Source organism: Falco cherrug, chromosome 4 (genome assembly GCF_023634085.1).
Source record: "Falco cherrug isolate bFalChe1 chromosome 4, bFalChe1.pri, whole genome shotgun sequence".
In the NCBI taxonomy this organism is placed as follows: Eukaryota; Metazoa; Chordata; class Aves; order Falconiformes; family Falconidae; genus Falco; species Falco cherrug.
In genome coordinates this window covers 84,351,889-84,373,012 of record NC_073700.1, presented here as the reverse complement: position 1 = coordinate 84,373,012, position 21,124 = coordinate 84,351,889, and the positions used below count along the sequence as shown (strand labels likewise).

The following is a 21,124-nucleotide window of genomic DNA, read 5'->3' as shown; positions in this document are numbered from 1 at the left end:
GTCTTGCCCTTTGCCTTTCTTCTTATTTCTCAAAATGCATCACTACACACATAAGCCCTCAGCTGCATGAGACCCTCTCGAGCAGGGGACTTCTTCCCTTCAGTTACAGGGCAAAAGCGTGGCTATGTAGCAATTAATTCATATGGCAGGTGTGTATCATGAAGGGGGGACAGGCTGCAGCTAGAGAATGTGCTTTTTGTTCACCACAGAGCCCTGCTAGGAAACATCATCTTCGTGCACAATGCAGTACTGGAGGAATGCAAGGGAGATGAGAGGGGATAGCAAATCATGTCTTGGGTACAAATTGTAAAATTTGATGGGTCTGAACACAGCAGCAGAAAGATTAAACGTATTGCGACTAAATAACTGCAGCACTGTGAACGCTGACACTCACTAATAGCCGAAGTTAGTTTTGCACCCTGAAGAGGCAGGATTCTTCCTGAATATAATACACTTTGTGTTTTGGTAAAAAAAGGAAGGAAGAAGGATTAGACAATGAAAGGAATGTGAGAATTAAGGAAAAGCATTTTGCCTGTAAACAAATACTGAAAGGAGGATTTACGGTTAAAATAAATTAATCTCTTGAGGATGGCTCATTTTCAACAGCAGTAGAGGTTTAGGACCACATGCAATCTTTTACAATCAAATGCCTTGGCTTTTTATTAAAAAGAAACAGATATAAATATTTTTCTTTTCATTAAACAGAACAAATTCCAGCCCTATTTCTTATGACATGCACAGGGAACAACAATGGAGAATAGAGTTACGAAGAAAACCAGCAAACCTTCCTTAAACTGGAGAAGCTAATCAGCTGCAAGTCACGCAGACCAAATTCAGAAGAGCATAAAATACATCTAAATTAATGTATTTAAAATTCAGATATTTAATCTACTGATTAGTTTTGCTATTTCTACACACAGACACAAGCAAAATCATACCAGCTGAGACATATGTACATGTCAAGAAGGAAAGAACTCCTTGACCCTGCTCTCCAACAACACAGACCTCTTCCTGGCAAGCTCAATGGATTACTCTACTAGTCCAAGCAATTAAATAAATATATCAAGGATGGAGAGGTTGTTCTGGGAAGAAAACCATGTTCTTTACATTAGCCAGATATCTTCCCCTGCGTTTTCATGGTAGATGATGCTCCAGTTTTACAACTCATTTAATACTGTAGGCGGCACCAAACCAAATGGGGATAAATAATTTTATTAATTTGATTTATAAAATAACTAATTAAAATAACTCTGACTGTGCATGAAGACTGCTAAAGCAAGGAAAGGGAAAGGTGGCATCCAGTACAGACCCAAGGAACACAAATTCCAGTGATTCCTTTGTATGGGTGATTATCTTTCAACCTCTTTACGTACAGATTTCACCACAATGAACATGGTCATTGTGCCCAGTGGAGGACAAAGCAGGGGAATTTTAATGGACTTAGCTTTCAGGAAAAGCTTTGAGCCTTAGTTCACGAGATTAGTGAGAATTAAAAAAAGATTCAGGAAAAGTAAGACCAGAGAATAATAGAGAGTCTGTGATAATTAATCATATGAATCCATTTTCAGTTAAGCAAATCCCTAGAAGATTTCACACCACTGAAGCCAAACCAAACAGAAAAACAAGTATTCCAGTTCCTTGAAGAATGAGAGCTATCAACATACTTCTTCATTATATCCCACATTTTTACATCCTTCCATGCCAGTCTTCTTACTTCCATCAGGACAGATCGCAGTGATTTTGAAATGAAGACCTTGGATCTGGTTATCCACTTGAATTTTCACTTCAGAGATTAGTTTCTGTAACCAGAAAACAAGTTTTAGTCACGTTGCATCTCAACATATAATGTGCATTAGTGACTAACACCAAGTATGGCGACTATGTCTGACTGAAAATGCAGAAAGCTTGTCTGTGTGAATAAAGGAATGAATTAAAGCATTGTTTCCCATATAAAGACCCGATTACATTCCAAATACACACAGCCAGTGAACTGTTAATTCTGATAAAAAGGATTACATTTTCCAGATAAAAACATTTTCAGCTTTTCTAAAATGGTTTTGAGACTATTTTTTGCAATTTGAATATCTATTCTAACTGTGTGCAACAAAAACTGCTTATTGTTTAAGAGACAACACTGCCTTTTAGCCACACATTTAAAATAAAAAAGTACACATACATACAACTATTGTTATCCAGCAGAAAAGGTTCCTAATTGACTTGACACTTTATAAAATTCTGATATTTTGCATCTGTCTTGGAAAAGTTTTCTCTGAACAAACCTTAGGATGACTGAAAGCCTGTTGGGACTATTCTTACTGACTAACTTCAGTCAGCTAGGACTATATAAGTCAACAACTGGTTGATTCCCTCTAGAGTTTGTTGCAATATGAAATAATGAAAAAGCTAGCTACTTTGCAACTTGTATTTACTACATGCTCTAAAATGCTACTTCCTTCCAAGAAGAAATGTTGCTTCTTAACCTTTTAAAAATTCACTAAAGCTCTGTACAAACTTGTAAGCTGAAAATTGCACAAAGATATTATTAAAATTCCTGGCATATTACTATTTAAAAAATTAGTTTAGTGGGATATTTTTACTGCTATAAATGGCTATTTAATTACATGAATCTGGACACATGTTTATCCTAGTAACTTTTTGAAAATTAGTGACTCATCGTTGGCTTTTTAGACAGGGATTTTCAGCCAGGGTTTTCCACAACTAAGCCTAAGGTTTCCTTGCCTAGAACAAGAGTGCAAGAGGCCCACTGTCATCGAACATCAACACTATATTTATTTTCTTATCTAAGTACTTTTGCTTTCAAGAAGGCAAAACATTCAAGCCCTGTTCACCATGTGTTTGTATATTACAAGCCCCTAAAAGTATGATAAAAATCTAAAACTATCAAGTCCAATGAAGTTTAGGATGGGAAGGAAGATACTGTCTAAAAAATGAAAATAAGGCAAGAGCAAACTGGGGGTGGATGGAGCAGGAAAGTCCCACAGAATCTTCCATTGAACTAAATAATTATTTTGTAAATTTTCATTTCCTCTCCTTGAATGTTTGCCCTGCACTGCGCTCTGAAAACCAGGATACAATTTAGGATGGACAGTGTAAAAGTGCCATGCAAAAGGATATGATCATCAACATTTTTTGCCAGTACTTTCCTGCAAACCTCCATATTCAGAATGAGATTTCTTGATTTTATAAGAGAAAGTACAGTATCAGTGAGAAGTCCTCTGCAGTTTGATCACACCTAACCTCCTCTGCTTTTGAATGTATTTGCCTTCTACACAATGTTTCCAACATGACAGTAAGAAAAATGTGCACAAACCCACTCTATTGACTAGGAACAGAGATGTGACTTGGTTCTTCGTTATAGCCAATTTGCTGAAAGCAAACAGCCCGATTTAGGTGGTTAACCTTGTACAATGGAAAATTTCAGCCACCATGTCCAATAAATTAAAAATAATGTAATACAAGTTCATACCTTGCATATAGCTTTGTAACCGATTTTTCCAGCTTTTGGAACCTGCATTTTTGTAACTTGCACACCTTAACAGCATTCAACTATTTAACCCATGATGTTCATTTTGATGCTGCCCTGTGGGCTCCCTGTGCCGTACATCAAATGTATGCTACCTGGCTTCATTTTCAAAGCTGTTTATGCCCCCCTCTTCCCAGGCTATCTTTCATTCATTATCAAGATGCCAATTTCCACTTTCAAGCTTCCATTCCCTGTAAAGCATTTGTGGAAAACAACTTGATGCTCTTTCCCATACTATTATTTTCTCTTTCCTGTACTATTACTTTCAGTTGAGAACTCCAGGCAAAATTTCACAAAGCCATTTCCATTGTTGCCTCTCAAATTCCTATCAAAACTCTTCTTTACTGTCACACCTCAAAACTCCAAGTTATTACGCTACTTCATGCAGTGCAAATCCTGCTTTCCACAATATCCACTGTTGTCAAACTATCTCATTGTACATTCCCACCTGTTGTCCATTTTCTAAGAATGATGCTGTAAACCCCTCTAGATACCACACTGTCTTTTTGCTCTGAATTCGTATGGTGCCTAGACAGTGGTGTCTGGTCTGTAGCTAAAGAACTGAGATGCCAAAATTCAAATAAATCAGGCATTTCTTTTGAAGTTATATGGCAGCAGGTGCAGACAACCAAAAAAGCGTATTTAGAAGCATCCTGAGAAAGGAAAAAGTGCTAGCCCTTGGCTTTGAGACCTGACAGCCTGCGAAATTGAGAGCTATCGTGGGATAGTGTTACCCACCAACCTGGACACTCATAAAAGTAGGGAAATTATCCTTGTGGACTTCAGCTTGAAACCAGGTTCCTGGAAATTCAAACTTTAGACTATGAAAGGTGAAGAATCCCTGTACAAATATGGCGTACAGCATTGTCACTCTCATCATACCTGATAGGCCTCCACCACCAAGTCATTGAGATTTGCTGCTTGTGATTCTATCTGTCTTGCAACAGTACCAGGCAACAGAGGTAACAGATCCTATAAAAAATACAATCATTTATGCACAGTTTTAATTTTTAATATAAATATTGTGCTTTCAAAATTGGAAAAAAAAATCAGGTTTCTAACCTACTTTATACCAATGGAACTGGCTTCCTTGAACTGCAAAAATAACGTTGATGTTATTGTCAATCAATTTTTCAGAGAGCTGCCCAAGAGATGGATGCTCCTGCAAAATATAACAGAAAATAAGACTGCAAATTAGTATGGAAAAAAACTTATTTTTCACATATGACACAATAAGGAATTCCAAAATTACCCCAATCCTTATTTCTAAATGTACAGAGAATTGCCAGGCCTATATCCAAAAGAAGGTGGGACCAACCAAATAAATGGATCATGACAAAAAAAAAACCCATCAGGGCATCAGCCAGTCTGTGACAGGCTTATCTGTTGTCAACTATGCAGGGATGCTGCACAGTGGGAGGACTCATACAGTACTATGTATTGGTTTGAGTCTGATGCTTAAGAAATATGGATATAATGTTGTCCATGGCCCACCTAGAAGAATAACAAGATTCCTGAAAATGACAGGTGGGTTCTTGTGCAAAAGGCAGTGAGAAAGTACAACACCAGGGCACCAAGATAAGGTGCACTTCTTGGAAGAGCAAGGAGCGTAATTAAAAGTTTGTTTCTCAAAAATGTATTTTGGCACCAGGGATCAGACACATCGGCTAAATGCAGCCACTGGGTCAAGTTCTAGCAGTGTCAATATTCTGTACGTGTCTTACTTATGGCTGACAGCTTTCTCCTTCTCTGTATGTTCAAGACCTGCCTTATGAGTGATGCCTCCAGTCCTCACTGTGACGACCTGCTACATTTTCCTGACCATGCTTGTGCTTGAAGAAGGTAGCATGACTTCCACGTCCCTCCCCAGTAATGACATTGCTCTATTTGGTGAAGTACCTATGACGGCATGTCCTGTGCCAGTGACCTGCCCTTCTACACTTCTCATTGATAGATCTGACATGGATTTGAGAACAAGAGGTGCACTGCTATCCCTTCATCCAAGATCTGGGGAAGCACAAGGCTGGCTGTGTGGTCCCAGTGGGCTTTGTACACTTTCGTACACCCTATGTGAGATCCCTCCAGCTCCAGTACTCTAAAAAAACTGTATCTGAAAGTCACCGCTTATTTACCATACATTTGTGAATATTTTTAAGAAGTAAATTCAACACTTAAAATTCATGACTAAGCATAAAGAACTGACTGGGGCCTTGGCCTGTGTCTCCCCTTACAGAGATTGCATCTGAACACCTCCGGTTACATCAGGTCCTTCAACCTCTTTCCCCCACATACTTCTGCTGTCTTTATCTGTCTGATATACTTAACCATCTGTACCATATTGTCTTGCTCTTGTACAAACAGTTTCCCTGCACAATTCATTTCTCCTTAGAGTGCCACTTGTTACTCAAGGCACCCTGCAAGTCAGCTGCTCTCCTAGCTGACTGCCAAGACAGCTGAGAAAGTTATGCAAGGGGACAAAATCTGTTTTCCATCATATTGCACCATTATAAAGAGCCTCATATTGAAAGAACAAAGGAGTTTCTTGCTGCAGTTTGATCTCAGCCAGGGTTCACGCCTCTCTCAACTTTTCTACCCTTTGGTAAGAGATTATATTCCTTAAGATAAGTCATGAAAGGTAGGTAACAGCAATAAACAGGCGTTCTTACAGCTCTAGCGGGGGAATATGCCATATATGAGAGTCCAGCAAGTATGCATTCCCACTATGGAGCAGTTGTGGGTGAACTGTTGTGGCAAGCAGTGGCACTGTTGTCATTTTCAGTAGCCCAGAATGCTAAGTCCTAAGCCCTCCTTCCTTCTCCATGGTCACAGAGCACAGTGGTGGGACCTCCATTGTACTGCCCAAGCCTACAGGCCACATGCAACTGGCCGGCAGGTCACAGACACACCAAGTAGTCCCAGGACATGGGTGAGTGAAGCCAGATGTTCTGCAAATACCTCCTGCATTGTAAATGTGTGAATTGACAGATCATGAGATGGTGGTCAAATAAGTCAACCTTCTTGCTTAAGACATGATACTAGACATGTCGAATTCCAAAAAAGTGGCTGCTCAACATCTGTGCAACTAGTAGTAGAGCTCTGGGATCAGTGGTATCAGAAATGGGTTTCCAAGCCCTCATGAAACAAAAACTTATTCAGATCAAGCTCACTGAAGTCAAGAGATGACATGCATAGATGTGCAAGGGTTGCCGGGACTGGATCAACAAACTACCTAGTCTGCTTACAAGTATCTACTTATCAGCTCTTAACTAGAGTGCCCAGCTTGGTTAGCAGTACATTAGTCTCACTTCAGATCAGAAAGAAAATGTTTCTTTTTATTACAAGAGAGTTTAAAAAAGGGCATCCACAGACCCACTCTGTCTTTTTCATTTTAAGCATGTAAAGAGATGACATAAGGAACTCTTGGTCATTCACGGAACCTCACTTTGCTTCCTATGAAAACCTTGCTGTACTTTACGTGTTTTTATCTTATCTCTTCCTACTAGTGCTAAGGTGAATGTGCTTTCATTTTAGATCATCTTTCCTGTTCCAATTACATAATTTGTTTTATTATTTTAACCTACTGTGTTAAGCTGAGAAGAGAACTAATACAGATTAACCAATACAGTTAACCAAGCACAGATCTAATTAAAATGGACTAGATTTCTTTCATGTCTTATGCTTTTTTGCTGACCTCTGTGCGACTGCTTAGCAAAAGTTAGAAAGAAACAGGCAGAAATTAACTAACTGGAAACACTTCTGATGTAGAGGCTAAGCTTACACAAATAAATAAAGCAAAGTCCTCTTAAATGGCACAAGGAGAAAATGAAAATACACCAAAATGCAATCTTGTGAAGACTTCCAGAAGCTAAGAATCAAAGTAGAAAAACAATGTGATAATAAATGGCTCTTTAATTTATCATAGCACAACAAAATTGCATCAGTAAGGAATAAAAAAGCAAAAATATGTTTCATATGATGTATTTTTTAAAAAACTGACAGCCTTTCATGACATTTCATTTAAGTATCAAATAGTCTTTTTTTTTTCTCCTCCTGATTTTACTTGTTCTTTATTGCTCTCTGTAACTAAAATAATCACATATACCACTGAGAAGAAAAAAAAGCAGGAAATGAGTACACCTACCATTACTACTGTGTCATGACAAATCTACTCCAGAAAATATGTAATTCTGCATGCCCACTGTTATGTAGGTGTGCCAGAATTAGCCCCTGGCTGAAAAAAAAAAATGGGCTAGCAGCCAGAAGGACCAAAATGTGCCACCACAGATTTAAGCATCTTTCAAGGTCATTTAATTTGACTGGCTAAAAAGACTATTTTATTTCATAAAAGCTATCAATAGAAATTATTATGGAGATTTCTTATTCTATAAAATCTTATTCTAGTAAAATCATGATCTTTCAGACCAGAATCCAGAGTATCAATTAAAACACTTTCTTCAGTCAGCCATCAATCTATCATAGTTGCTTAGAAAGAGATTCATTAATTTTGTCTTTATTTTATATTGGTGAGTTTTTCCAGCTGCAACAGAAGTTAATTTCTCAAGTTGGACAGAAAATAAATATAGGGTTTTTTTTCTGAAACAGACAATGTCTTTATTACCAAAGGAATCCTGAACACCAGAGAAAGATTTGTACCTTCATCAACTGTTTAATAAGCAGAGCAAAACTCCTCTCATTTATAGCACTGCAACCGGGCGGGTGGGAAATCAAGATAGGGACACCATGACCTGTAAGTATGCTGTGCTTTGGGAAAGGAAAGTTTCGGCATTATCTGCATTAAGGAGAACGAAGTAAGGGATTGTTTTTATTTCAGGGACACTGTAGGAATATTGAAACTGAACAGGCTGGCTAGAGGGAAATAAATAATCCTGACATCTGTGAGGGAATATCCAAGAGGTGATAAGAGGGAGTATATGAATGCAAGAACATCAGATATTGGAAATCCAAACAACCTTCCTGTTAGCACAGGCTCAGCTCCCTCCTCCACTCAGCAACGTCCTGAACACCCACCAATTCCCAGAAACCTCCTGTACTTCATGATCACACACCATACAGCATCTGCTTCATGCTGCCCCACCATCCTTATAAACACTGGTTGCTGGGATTAGATTCAAGTCTAGCCTAATTTACATGTAGCCCTCGCTGACTTCACTAGCACATTGCTGGTTTGGGCTGAACACAGGCTATATGCTTAAAGTGCATCTAGCACTGAGAATAAAACTGTAATCTGCTCTAATGGTACCACAGCTCATATTTCTGCTTTCTGGTGATTACATGGCAATTAAGTAGTGATTCATGTTTCTTAAATAAGTGATTCATATTTACTTAAGGAAATAGACAAAGCAATTTAAAAGTACAAATCTTAGAAAAAAAATATCCTTTTTTCCAGTCACTGAGTCTTGAAGGAATTGTTTTGAAAGCTAAAAATATCTGCTGAAGGCTTTTTATTTTGCTACAGTGGATTTAATGCAACTTTTTGCACAGGTATGTATTACCATGCATTGGCTTTATACTGTGAGTTTCAAACATATTTAATGCTACATCACCACAGCAAAGCTTTGTGGCACAAGAATATTTTCTAGTCCATCATGGTTTAATTAGATAATCACTGTGTACGTCTTCTGTTTTACTCTTACCAAGCTTTTTCAATCAATGTGACTATGCATCTTCTGGCCATAAATCATGACCACTACCTTTGTCTTGTTAGCAGGATTGTGCAATTCTTACATATTACTGGCTGCTTCTTGTGCAAAGTATCACACCAGACACTTCCTACTTGTCTTTTATACAATGTGTGTGATTTTTATGAGATGGTAATAAAAAACCATACCAAAACCAGTGACATATCCTCTGCTCTGTACTGCTGTCTCAGACTCCAGAATACTTTATCCCAGACAAAAAGAATGTCAGTATTTCCAGGTGATTGATTCTTCATTTCACAACTTGCCTAGCTGGGAAAATACTATTCCAATAACTGAAATAAAAGCAATGCTTTGACAGCAATCTAAAAACCTCCTTTACAGTCTTACACTGCTTCTCTGAAGGCAGAATCTATGACATATACCTTACCATACTCGTAGCTTTGATGTACACATTATCTTTCAAATGACAGTTTCCATCATGGGGAATTACGATCCCTGCTAATTTACTATCAAGTGCCAGATGGGAAGTTTGATCTGTCATCACAAGAAGCAGTCGTTTTGCTTCTTTACGCCATCCAATATGGCTCTAAAATGAAAACAAAATTAAGCATAAGAAAGCAGTAACTACATATTTTCTAAACCAATAATCAACAAAATGAAAAATGAACGTGAAAGTCTATGCTCAGACTCATTCCCTCCTAGCTCTGAATCGGGATTAAGCTTCTTACAACAGCAGGGATAATAAGTACAGAGGGGTGTGGTGTCTTCCAGCTTACACACTAGGCATCAGCCTCCCTCAGACAACACTAGACAGCATTCCCCCAAAAAAGGGGTATTTTAAGTTTTATATGTAAACAGGTTATATTTTAAATAATCCCAGATTCTCCTCCAGCACCGTAGAAACTTCTTGCTCTTAAAACTCCATCATTTCACTTTGTCACTTCAAGACTCCTCCTACCTAGTTACCTCACAGCAACCCGAATTTTAAAGTAGCTTCATGTCCTAACCTGCTACCTCTTGCAACAGTGATGTCCTGGTTAAAGCAAGATGGAGCATGTTATAAAGTTCTATTGTAGGGAAAATGAATGCACATTAATATAAATTATAGTTCATGATGGTCATTATGAATGGCACATTGTTCTCATCCATTTTGGTTCACAATTCAGTTAGCAGGAAAGACTTCATTCTCATGAATGTTTCCATTCTATTGTTTTTGGAAGCACTTATTCTAGAGTTCACATGTCTTAAGTGTGGAGTATGTCCAATGAGAAACACTGAATTTTAAGGGATTTTTCCAAAGCTCCAGAATAATTTGTGATCACAATGTCTATGAAAAGTGGCTTTTATTTACCTGTTTTACCGCTCATCAGAATTTGAAAATAAAATTGGGCCAAACTTCATTTTTAGCAGTTTGGATTACTTTTTGTCCTTAAATCATTCTACTGCTCCAACAACAAGAATATGAAGATACACAGGATAGAATTGTCCTGACATCATCCCAAGAGATGAGAAACACCCCAAGCCTGTGATCTGGACAGGAGTTGAACTGCTTTCTTTAAGAGGACAAGGAAAAGTAACTTACAAAGCATTAGCAAACCCACAAATTGGCCAATTTTCATAATTTCTATTGCAGTACTATGCATAGAAGAAAAACAACATGTAAAATAGCCCTTTAGAGCAAGCAAATTCTTATCATTTAATATGCTTATACCTTGGGAACTACTGATGCAAATCTTTTCCATCCTTTTCTGCGTAGAAAAGATGGTGATGAAATTTTATTGGTATATGAAAATTAATTTTTAGTTGATTTGTATTGATTTTAAATATAAATTCTTTAAAAACTGAGATAACATTGAAATGCATTTGTTTTCCTTACCTGCACAAGCAGATACCAAACTGATCCTTCAGCTTTCAAATACATTCTTAAGTAGAAGAAATGTCAAATGCTATGTCTTCACTTAGGAACACAAGGAGGGCTTTAATGATTTTTGAAATCAATTTTGTAATTGACTGAAATTAATACATGTGTCTCTTCAAGCAAGAAGCAATTGCTTTCATCATCCATCCTATGTTGGTTAGGCTGGTTAAAGCCAGAATTTGAACAACATTATTAACCAATACTGACAAATATTTCCCTATGCTCTCCTTTTTCAGTTTCAATGGGAAACAGAAGTGTATAGCTAAGGGGGAAAGGATGGAAAAGGAGGAAGAAAATATTATCAGGCCTAGGACTGAGCACCATTGTAACCAATGTGTATATATATCTGTGTCTGAACTACCTTTTAGTCTTTTGTTAATAAGCTTCTTACCTGGCACACAGCTGCCTGGAGCATCGCATCAAAACCTCCTTCAGGTGTATCAATATTCCCAGAAATTTTTTGTTTATTCACTGCATTTCTGAATTCTGCTATATTGTCAGTTAGGGATAGCACATGAATATAACCATGAGGAGGCATACAGTCTAAATTATAATCACTGTACAAAAAAAAACAACAAACAAAACAAAAAACCAAAAGTCTAACACATTCCATATTTTCCATTTGAGGGAGATATAAATATCGCATCCCTACCAACCCATAAATCCTGCTACTAATGAAGAGGTATACATGCACAGTAAAAGCAACACTTAAAAAAAGAACAACTCCACATGAAATGAAACTTAGTGGGAATTAGTTCTAATTTATTAGGAATTAGTTCTAATTTATTATGAACAAATTTTTGGGGGGTATTTTATGTGAATTTATATAATATAACTTGATATACTAACAGTACATATATAGTGTTTCTGTACAGAATGAAAAGAAACACAACGTGAGTGATGGTATGATCTCAGAGAGTATATGATCGCTTTTGGAACATCTACGGAGCAGGAAAGCTTTGCTTTTCATTATCTTGAGAAAGGGCTATTACACTGCAACATTAAGACCCTTTAAAAGATCGCTACACAGGCTACTGGATCAAAACTCAAATAAAATTTAAGTCCCTACCTTTTCTAGTAGTAAGTAAATGTACATAAAAGAAATGTTGAGAGTAGTGACAGTTACCTCATTAAAGGGATGGGAAACTCCATTTTCAGTAACATCTTAGTTGTAAATGATACTTTTTGAAATTATGTATAAGGGAGAAAGTATGAAGTTTGACATAAGTAAGCTAATGCCACAGCACTTACACAGTTCGTTGCTCTGTGACCCATTTACATTACAGCAGTGGAATTTACAGCACAAACTGAAGTGCTCTTCTGATTCAGAGATGCTGAGCAGGTTTCAACTCACTTAACTTCTGTTGCATAAAGTGTAGGCATCCAGACTAAAACCTGCCAGCCCCCACCTCAATTCACAGTCAATGAAGAGAAACTGGCACTGTAAGGATTAATACCTCTGCAGATGTCTACTTCTAGGCAAAATGAATTGTGTCGTAGAAATGCTAATTTCCACTTCATTATATAGACAGTCTAGATGGCTGTTTTATACATAATTTATATCTAACGAATTCCACTATTAATGCCCAATTCAAAACCCACTGAAACAGACTTCACAGAACTTTGGATGATGTCTTCCCAGGAAAGATAGTAACAAGCAAGAAGGTATGAACAGTTAATATTCACCTTTCCAAGAATTATGGTTTATAGAGATTTGAATTTGTTGTGAATAATCTTGTTCTCCAGGGCATTTTGGAAGTGATCCCTCACTTTATGTAAGTGTTGAACGCAAGGTATAAGAGACGTGGTATGAAAAAAGAAATGCAAGCCAGAACACCTTTCTTATTTAAAATGGGGGTTCATTCATATTACAACTGTGAAATTAGATCAGAGGATCACTTTTGTTCACTAAAGCTGAAAGAACCTGCATCACATCTACAAAAGCAGAGTTATAAGAAAAGAGTTAATGAATACATGATGATACTCCAGAAAAGTCCTAGGTCAGAAAGTAAAAAACTTTGTGAATAAATCTAGGCAATATATATCGAAAATAACTAAGAACACAACAGTTAACTATAAAATTAAATGCAAAACATATTCAAATCTACCAAAGCAGCATGTTGTTTGGCATGTTTTGCTGAAGAACGTAAAGCACATTTTTTTCTGATACGGAAACAGTTTTTCTGGAATCACTCAACGAGATATTTCAGAAGTAATCATTGTATAACAATTTTCAGCATTTTCTTAGGAACTTTGCTGGAGAACCAAGGTATAATGAAACAAAGATAGATTTTGAAGAACCTTAAAAATAAATATGCATAATGCATATGTGTGTAATTAAATAATTTCTCAGTGGTACAGTAAATATACAGACTACATACCTGCACTGGTTATGGATTCTGCCTGGATGAATGCTAATATAGGGTGACACAGTTTTATCCACATAGGATCCAAATCCAAGTCGAAAATCAAGAGAAATATTCGCCATCTTTTTAGATAATGCAAATCCAACGGAATTTAGTTTTTCTATGTTGTTGTGCATAGAGGCCGAGACATCAACTAAATAATAAAGATCCACAGGGTATTTCTCGAGAGGACGAACTTTTAACATAAAGTTTGCTTCATTTCCTGATTCAAAGGAAACAAATAAGTTTATTTACTATCTTTGAATGGACACTCTTAAAAATACATCTATTTTTGCAGCACAAAATTGTTTGTGTCAGCAAGCAGAAAAACAAACAAGAGATCCTCCCATGAGTAAAGGAAACCTTGAAGCATCGTTTCAAAAATAAGCCATAAAGGGGCTTTCTGCAGAACATCTTGCCTTTTTTTTCCTTGCAGGAGCACTGTGCAATTTATTGTAAAAATCTGACTTCTCCCTATTCTCTTTTAAATTCTTGGTTGTGCAATCCCTTTGGCATAGTATCAGTAAGCAGTTATGACTCACAAAGGACACAGATCTGCATACAAATTGTGGTCAGTCTTCAGGGCTGACACTTCTAAGTAAGAAAGTAAGTAAGTATATCCTGCCAATAGTTTGTCAGAGGAGTCTGAAATTATATATGTACCGTAAAGACAGCACAGCCTGGAAAACTCATGTAAATTATGCTTCAAATTTATACCAATCTACTTTCAAAGATTTGATGCAAAAACTTCGTAGGATCAAAATATTTTTTTTAAAAAAATAGGTTTTAATATTAAAAAAAAAATCCATCTTTTGGCATATTCAAAACAGAACTCTTATTTCAGGACGACAAATGTCTGCCTCTCCTGCAGAACCTCATCACATTCTTGTATGTAAGAAAACTGTTAATGTTTTGGAAGCCACTAAAAATAGTCCCCATGCTTTTGCTTGCCTAATATTCTGTAATGCCAGCAACAAGAATGAAGTGACTGGAGTATGGGCAGCATAGGTACTGTCATGCATGACTCCAAATTGTTCATTATTTTATGTCGTCCAGAGTGTGAGCTCACAAAAGAAATGAGGGAGTAGGATCTTTGTGTGATGAATGCAGAATCTAATTCAGTATAATGCAATAAAGATACAGCAAAGGACAGGAGGAAGGGAGACATTATAGAAGAATTATGCAGGTTTTCAATAAAAGCTGTCTAAACACATTCAGAAACAAATTCACTAAAAAAAACCCACCAGAAATGTGACTTCTCTATTCATGACATTTACTAGTGCATATGACATTGCTAGATAACATAATTAAAGTACATGTAACAAAGGTCTCACCCAGAAAAGTTAAACATGCAAAGTACTTTCTTCCAGTGGTCTTTGAACATAATCCACCTGAAAATGTCAGGATTTGTTTGTAACAGGTGTTGCATGAAGAAAACAGAATTTCAGTGTGCTGTAACTTAACGTGTTTCCTCTTTGCCAATGTAAATTGAACTACTTTTTGTAAATGAGCCTTGCAGGTCTCCAGTTTGCATATATTGATACGCTGAGCGCAGCTTCTATTTTTTTCCCCACATAAATCCTGACAGCTGGGTATATATAAACAACGACAAAACTTCCCAGTACCAAAACAAAAACTTCTTTGTCTGCATGATTATACTCTATCAAATTTCTGTTTTGAAGCACAACTATAGCTGTATATCTGTGTACTTCCCTGGGGTATAAAATATGGGCAAGATGTCTATACATCTAAAGTTATTCTTCTGAAGCCCTCAGAATTTCAGTCTTCTGCCTCCCTGATGCAAGAACATCTGCAAAGCATATGAAACCCCAGACTTAATTTCACTATTTACTAGCAAAAAGTTTCATTAAATCAAATTTTAGAAAGCTAAGTTTTTTCTATGACTCCAGTATGCCTTTGGAAATAAATGTGATTACAGACACATCCAGAGCTAGCTTGGTTCTTGAGACCATTTCTCAGGACAAAGCAGGGTATCAGTTACTTCTTCGGAAAGACAATGGGGAAAGGAGAGGAACTGTTGAACTTACTTTCTCAGTTTTATTACTATAAAGATGGAAAACCAGGGTTCCTTTGTGCTTTACACTCATGTAGGCCCTTCCTTTTCCCCTTGTAATTGACAGAAAATTATGTTTTATACAATGAAAATCAACAAGATATGTTTCCTCTTCTCTTGATGTTTTTCTACCAAAGATTGCTCCCTCTTAAATGAAATATTTTTTTCTCCAACTATTGTTTGCATAAGAAAGAAAAAAAATAAATTTTATGATATGAAACATACCCTGCATCCGTTTAGATCACCTTCCACTTCTGTTGCTGGCTACAGCTATTTTAGAGCCAGAGAACAAACATTAATTTAACTTGAGTTCAGATGAGGGCAAATAGATATACTAGAAAATGTCAGATCCGTAAAGGGACTTGTAGGTTTAATTAGGGCCAGTTGTCTCACGTTTTATAAATTAAATGTTAGGCAGTGAATACCTAAGTCTCCTTTAGGAATCTGGTCCTTTCTCGTATATTGGCTTTGGTGTCTTTGTTGTTGTCTAATCAATACACTTCAAATAATCAAGAAGCTTATCAAATGATAGAATTAAGGAATTCTAACTCAATTTACTTCCAGTAAGGAATACAGTTTATATGCATGTAAGGGAAAACTATTTGTGTAAGTGGCTAAAGAAAAAGAATCACGAAACCACAACAGAAAACAGAAAAGACTACCTAAAATACCTTTCCCACTTATTACTTGCATTATTCTGACCTTCAGCTGTGTTTGACAGAAACACTTCCTGCCGAAGACTGTACTTGAATATGGGAGCAATACCATCATGGTCCTACAGTATAACGTTACAGCATTGTTCTTCAAAATAACTATTCCAGACACTTCTTCAAAAAGTATCTGTACTTAATACTATTATATTTAGTATAAATGGACTATAATAGCAATATGTTAGAGACAACCCAACCTGGACGCAGTTGGATCGAAACTTTTCCTGGTGTCACTTGTGTATTTGTTTCATGGTCACTGGGTATTGTGACACGAACTGTTGGATTTTCTACAAAATCTGATTGGCAGCCTCTTTTCATTAAGTTGAAAACAGTGTCACAGCGTCCCTTCTGTGTTGCATCGGCCATGAAATCCTGTTCAGACAAAAAGTACAAAAAAATCTGAGCTGAAAAAAACCCAACTGTAATATCTTCAAAAGAAAAACAAAATAATACTCTTTGAAACAATAAAATATGCTACTATAATTGCATAAATTGTAGAACGAGTTCATGGAAGCCATATGTTTCTAATAAGGGCAATTACAAAATATTTAAATTAGAAGTTAAACCTAATTGCCACAATTACTTTTTTCTACAAAGGACAAAACTTTTGTATGAGAAAGAGGATCTTGCACAATCAGAACAAGCTGACTTTGGAGAAAAAGGAAACTATGTACTGTCACTATGTCACTAAAAATGTTCTGTGCTATGCTATGAGTTAGCTATAGCAAGAAAGTGTCATTCACACAACATCAAAACAGATTAGTTTTCGGAGGAATCCACTGATATTGTTACTCAGGCTAATATTTAAAAGTAGCAGCAGAAGTCAGCTTTCGGTTAATCTAACCTGAATTTGTCTATCACAGAGGTTTAAGTTTCACCCCATACCCTATAGCAAATCTAAAGACCAGCTGGACTCTTATTTCAATCCCCAGAAAGAGGAAGCTATGTCTACGGGACTGGACAGTTTAAGATGCCACCAACAGAAAAAGGCCCTGTAACAACCAAAAAGTGATTATTAGTAGGATGATCTCAGAAGCAGCACATCCTCTGTTGCAGTGAAAAGGGCAAAGTTGCCAAACTTGTGCCAACATGATCCAATGCAAAATTCCTTCCTGACCACAAATCTGATAATTAACATGATCCTGATCATGCAGTGAAGAAAAGACAAGATTCTTTGTACTCTTTCAAAGCATTGGTCCATCCCAGCCACAGCTGGGGACCAAACAATGGACAGCCTCTGATATTTCAGAGGCAAATGGGGAAAATAAACAATCAAAAAGTGCATACAACCAACTGTGTATTAGAGAATAGTCATCCAGACCCTAAAAAGGCCAGAGAAAGCCCCTGAAGAATGAGATTCAACAGTTATGTATCTTGTTTTTCAAGTTTCAATCCATTTTTGTAGTCTACTTCTGATATATTTTTTCCATAACCTTCTTTGAGGACAACAGACACTGCTTTTTTTAGGTTACTGCTATTTATATACCCTTTTTGATGTATATACATTTCAAAAAGGTAGATTTTAATGTGTTTAAAGAACTTAGCTAGTCTCATTATTATTACTAATGACTGATAGATATGTAGCACTTTCTGTAGTTCACTGTGTGGGGGTGTACAGTCAAAGCATCTCAACAGTTCCTCGCAGCTGATTCTCTCATTAAAAATATTGTTTAAATGAAGCAGGCATGCTCAACTGAAAACTGCTCCTGTAACTTTACTCTGGAAAATTTCCACCTGCATTAATATGGGATTTGCCATTCCACAACTATGGACCGTGTGTAGGTGAACCAGCTCTCAAAGCGCAGTCTCAGAGGGTTTGAAACCCCCCCGGGTTTCGTGAACAGCTCTCAGGGTTGACAGGAGAAGTTAAGCAAGAGAAACAGAGCAGAAGTGAAACCTGGTCAAATCTGAGCACCTAGTTAGAAGGAGACCTACTGCAGCTCCATGGCACTGGAAAGCTAGCAAGTGCTGTTCCATGATAAATACAGATGTAGCAGGATAAAACTGTACCTTCTGTAAGAGAGGCCATCAGGGCACAATAATGGACCACTCCACATTGTAATCCATTGTGCCATCTACACATGCCCTAAGGTGGTTCTTCCAAAACAAGCCCTCCGTGCCTCTATCCATCCTTGTGTTACTTATCCCTATATTTTTGCAGACTAATCATTCCAAGACACAATACCTCAGATAAAGTTACACCAGTGCCTTACATCCCTTATCTTCTCCAGGCACACTCTAGGAACTTACCTACCTCTTCTGCTAACCTGAAAGCTACTACAGATAATTTGCATGTGACTTTCAAAAGCATATGAGCTTGTAATTGCCAGGGATAGTCTTCACCTTGCTCCTCTGAAGTGCTTAAAACGGTCCAGCCTTACTTCAAATCATGTAATCAACTGTTTTCTTCTGTCCAGCCTTACTTCAAATCATGTAATCAACTGTTTTCTTCTGTCAAACAGAACCAGAAATTCTTCTATTCTTATAGTTTGCAAAGCAATAACAATTTCAGAATAATTCTTCCTATTTTCTGTGATAAGTCTCAGAACTGACAGCTTCAAGTGTCAAAATAAGAAAAGTATCATTTTGACCATTTGTGACAGGGTCATAATATATGGTGAAGTCAAAGTTAACCCCGCTGTTAGTAAAACCTTTTACTAAATGCAATAGGCATGTATGTATACACTTGCTTCGTTATATAATGAGGACAGCATAAATTACTGATAAGTAATTTTGCTTTTGAAGCCAAAAACTACTGAACTCTCAAAGCTAATATAAGTCTGCCAAAGCTGTCTACAAAGCAGATGGAATGCATTAAAAAGTTCTCACTTTTTTAAAAATTACTGCAATTTTCCAAATAAAAGATTGTATTTTCTCCTTTGGAAACAAAATATATTTCACACTATTTCTCACGTTCTCTCTCCAGGGGTTGTTTAAAGACATTCTTGCTATTTCTCACTATAATTTTCACAGTTTAAAAGCCTTTTATCTTTATAAAGATCAGAAGCAGCTAAAATATAAAGTCAAATGTAAATAAGCAAAACACCATACCTCTTGAGCACACCATCCACACTCCGGACCCAAAGCAAGACACTTTGTGCATGTTACTGCATTTGAAGTGGCACATCTGTTTTCCGCTGCAATGAAACATAAAACCAAACATTCATGATTTATGATGATATGTGGGAATTGTAAAATACCTAATTTTAAACAAAGATTTCAAAAATTACTTCACCACATTAAGAGTGATGACAATGTATCCAAACAGAAGTAAAACAGAACAAAGGCAGCCCGGTGAAGGAATACTTGCAGCATTTTTTTTAATCTAGTCTAGAACTGTATGTACAGATTGAATGAAACTCCATTCTCAAAGCCAAATTTTTAAGATCCTGATTTAGAATAATTCTGAAGTGAAAGTTAATCTTTGGCATGTACCTTGCTGATTTACTGCCTAATAGAAAAAAATTTACCAGGTAGCTTATCTCTTCATAGACGTTTTCCTTTTAAGTCATTTACACTTGAATGAGTTATTCATTATTCACTCCGTATGGAACCCAAAATATTTTCTCACCTTCTATAAATATTCCCCCTCTGCACTTTCTGGAATGAATAGTTTCCCAGAAGAGGCAGATATTATTTTTTTTTTTTCAGAAGCGAATACAAATTTATCCAACATTATGTGTGTCACAGATTGAAGACACATCATTTTATACTAAACAACTGCAAAAAATGTGCCTACTAACAGGTCTACCAGTGAAGTCCTTTATATCCTTTTCACATCTTTGTTTTATAGGTCATTGCTTAAGTTACTACTCTTTGCTATGAAACTATGGCAGTAGGAATTGAGAAGAGAATTTTCGAGGGCCTCGGTCAGCTCAATTTGAATGTCAGCGTTAGTGCATCCTTTCAGCACAAGACTCTTGTAGACCAATGCGCCTCTACACCAAACAGAAGATGCCTGCCAAGAGTTGTGCGGAAGGCACATAATATGACTCTTCAGTGCCCAGCACAGTAGTAGTGCTGTTTAACAGCACTGCTTTGTGGCATATTCAGCATGGCATATTATAAAACATACTGGAAACAAACAAACAAAAAAAGAATTACTGCATACTGGAAAGTCTAGATCTGTTAATTGGTCCATTGTGATAATGTGCATATCATCATATCAAAACAGTTTGAAGAAAGGTTTTTCATCCAAAGTTTTGGCTGCATGTACTGTCTCTCAGGCTATTTCTTTCCAACCTGTAGTAGTGCAAACCATCTTCTCTTTCCAAAGTAATTAGAGCAACTTCTCATAGTAAAAAGCTGTATCAGGCTAACATGTACTACAATATCTTTATTTAACTGATGTCACCTATGGAGTCAAAGATGAGATCCCTTACCATATGAACAGCTAGTGCTCAACAGGTCACTCTGAGTAACTGATGATCCAAAGAACTAGTGACGGCTTGCAAGTTAATAGTATCAACAACATATATACCATTATCAGTATTAACAAGATAGAAAGGCCTAGTGCAGCACAATTGCAGTGTTATACTGATAACACATATGTTTGTGGCAATTTTGTTCATTTCAAAGGTAAGACATATATTTATATTTTATATAAACTGCTGTTGACAATTTTTGCCATGCAGGCAATCTGAGAAAAAAAATGTATATAACAGGGTGAGCAACTCTTACAGATATGATAGAAACAATAAGCTGAAAAGCAGCCCAGGAAGGTGCTGGAACAGAGAGAAAACTGAGTAAAAGGTGGCAGAGGTGGGCAGGGATAAATAAAAGAGGAGTCACTAAGGACAGAAAAAAGAACAAG

At 36.8% G+C, this 21,124-nt stretch overlaps 1 protein-coding gene across 7 annotated transcripts in view; it reads right to left on the bottom strand.

Annotated features, from left to right (window-relative positions):
- The window catches only part of ITGB8 (integrin subunit beta 8), a 69,230-nt gene that overhangs the window by 34,683 nt on the left and 13,423 nt on the right, over positions 1 to 21,124 (bottom strand). For all 7 annotated transcript variants that reach the window (XR_008731758.1, XR_008731759.1, XM_055707341.1 and 4 more), the window contains exons 2-9: positions 19,363 to 19,448; positions 16,509 to 16,683; positions 13,504 to 13,750; positions 11,514 to 11,679; positions 9,632 to 9,790; positions 4,611 to 4,706; positions 4,427 to 4,516; positions 1,665 to 1,799 (exon numbers count right to left, since the gene is read on the bottom strand). Coding sequence is in view for 5 of the 7 variants with exons in the window: in XM_055707341.1 (XP_055563316.1) it covers positions 1,665 to 1,799; positions 4,427 to 4,516; positions 4,611 to 4,706; positions 9,632 to 9,790; positions 11,514 to 11,679; positions 13,504 to 13,750; positions 16,509 to 16,683; positions 19,363 to 19,448 (1,154 nt within the window). In the remaining 2 variants the exon portion in view is untranslated. The remainder of the gene's footprint in view (positions 1 to 1,664; positions 1,800 to 4,426; positions 4,517 to 4,610; positions 4,707 to 9,631; positions 9,791 to 11,513; positions 11,680 to 13,503; positions 13,751 to 16,508; positions 16,684 to 19,362; positions 19,449 to 21,124) is intronic.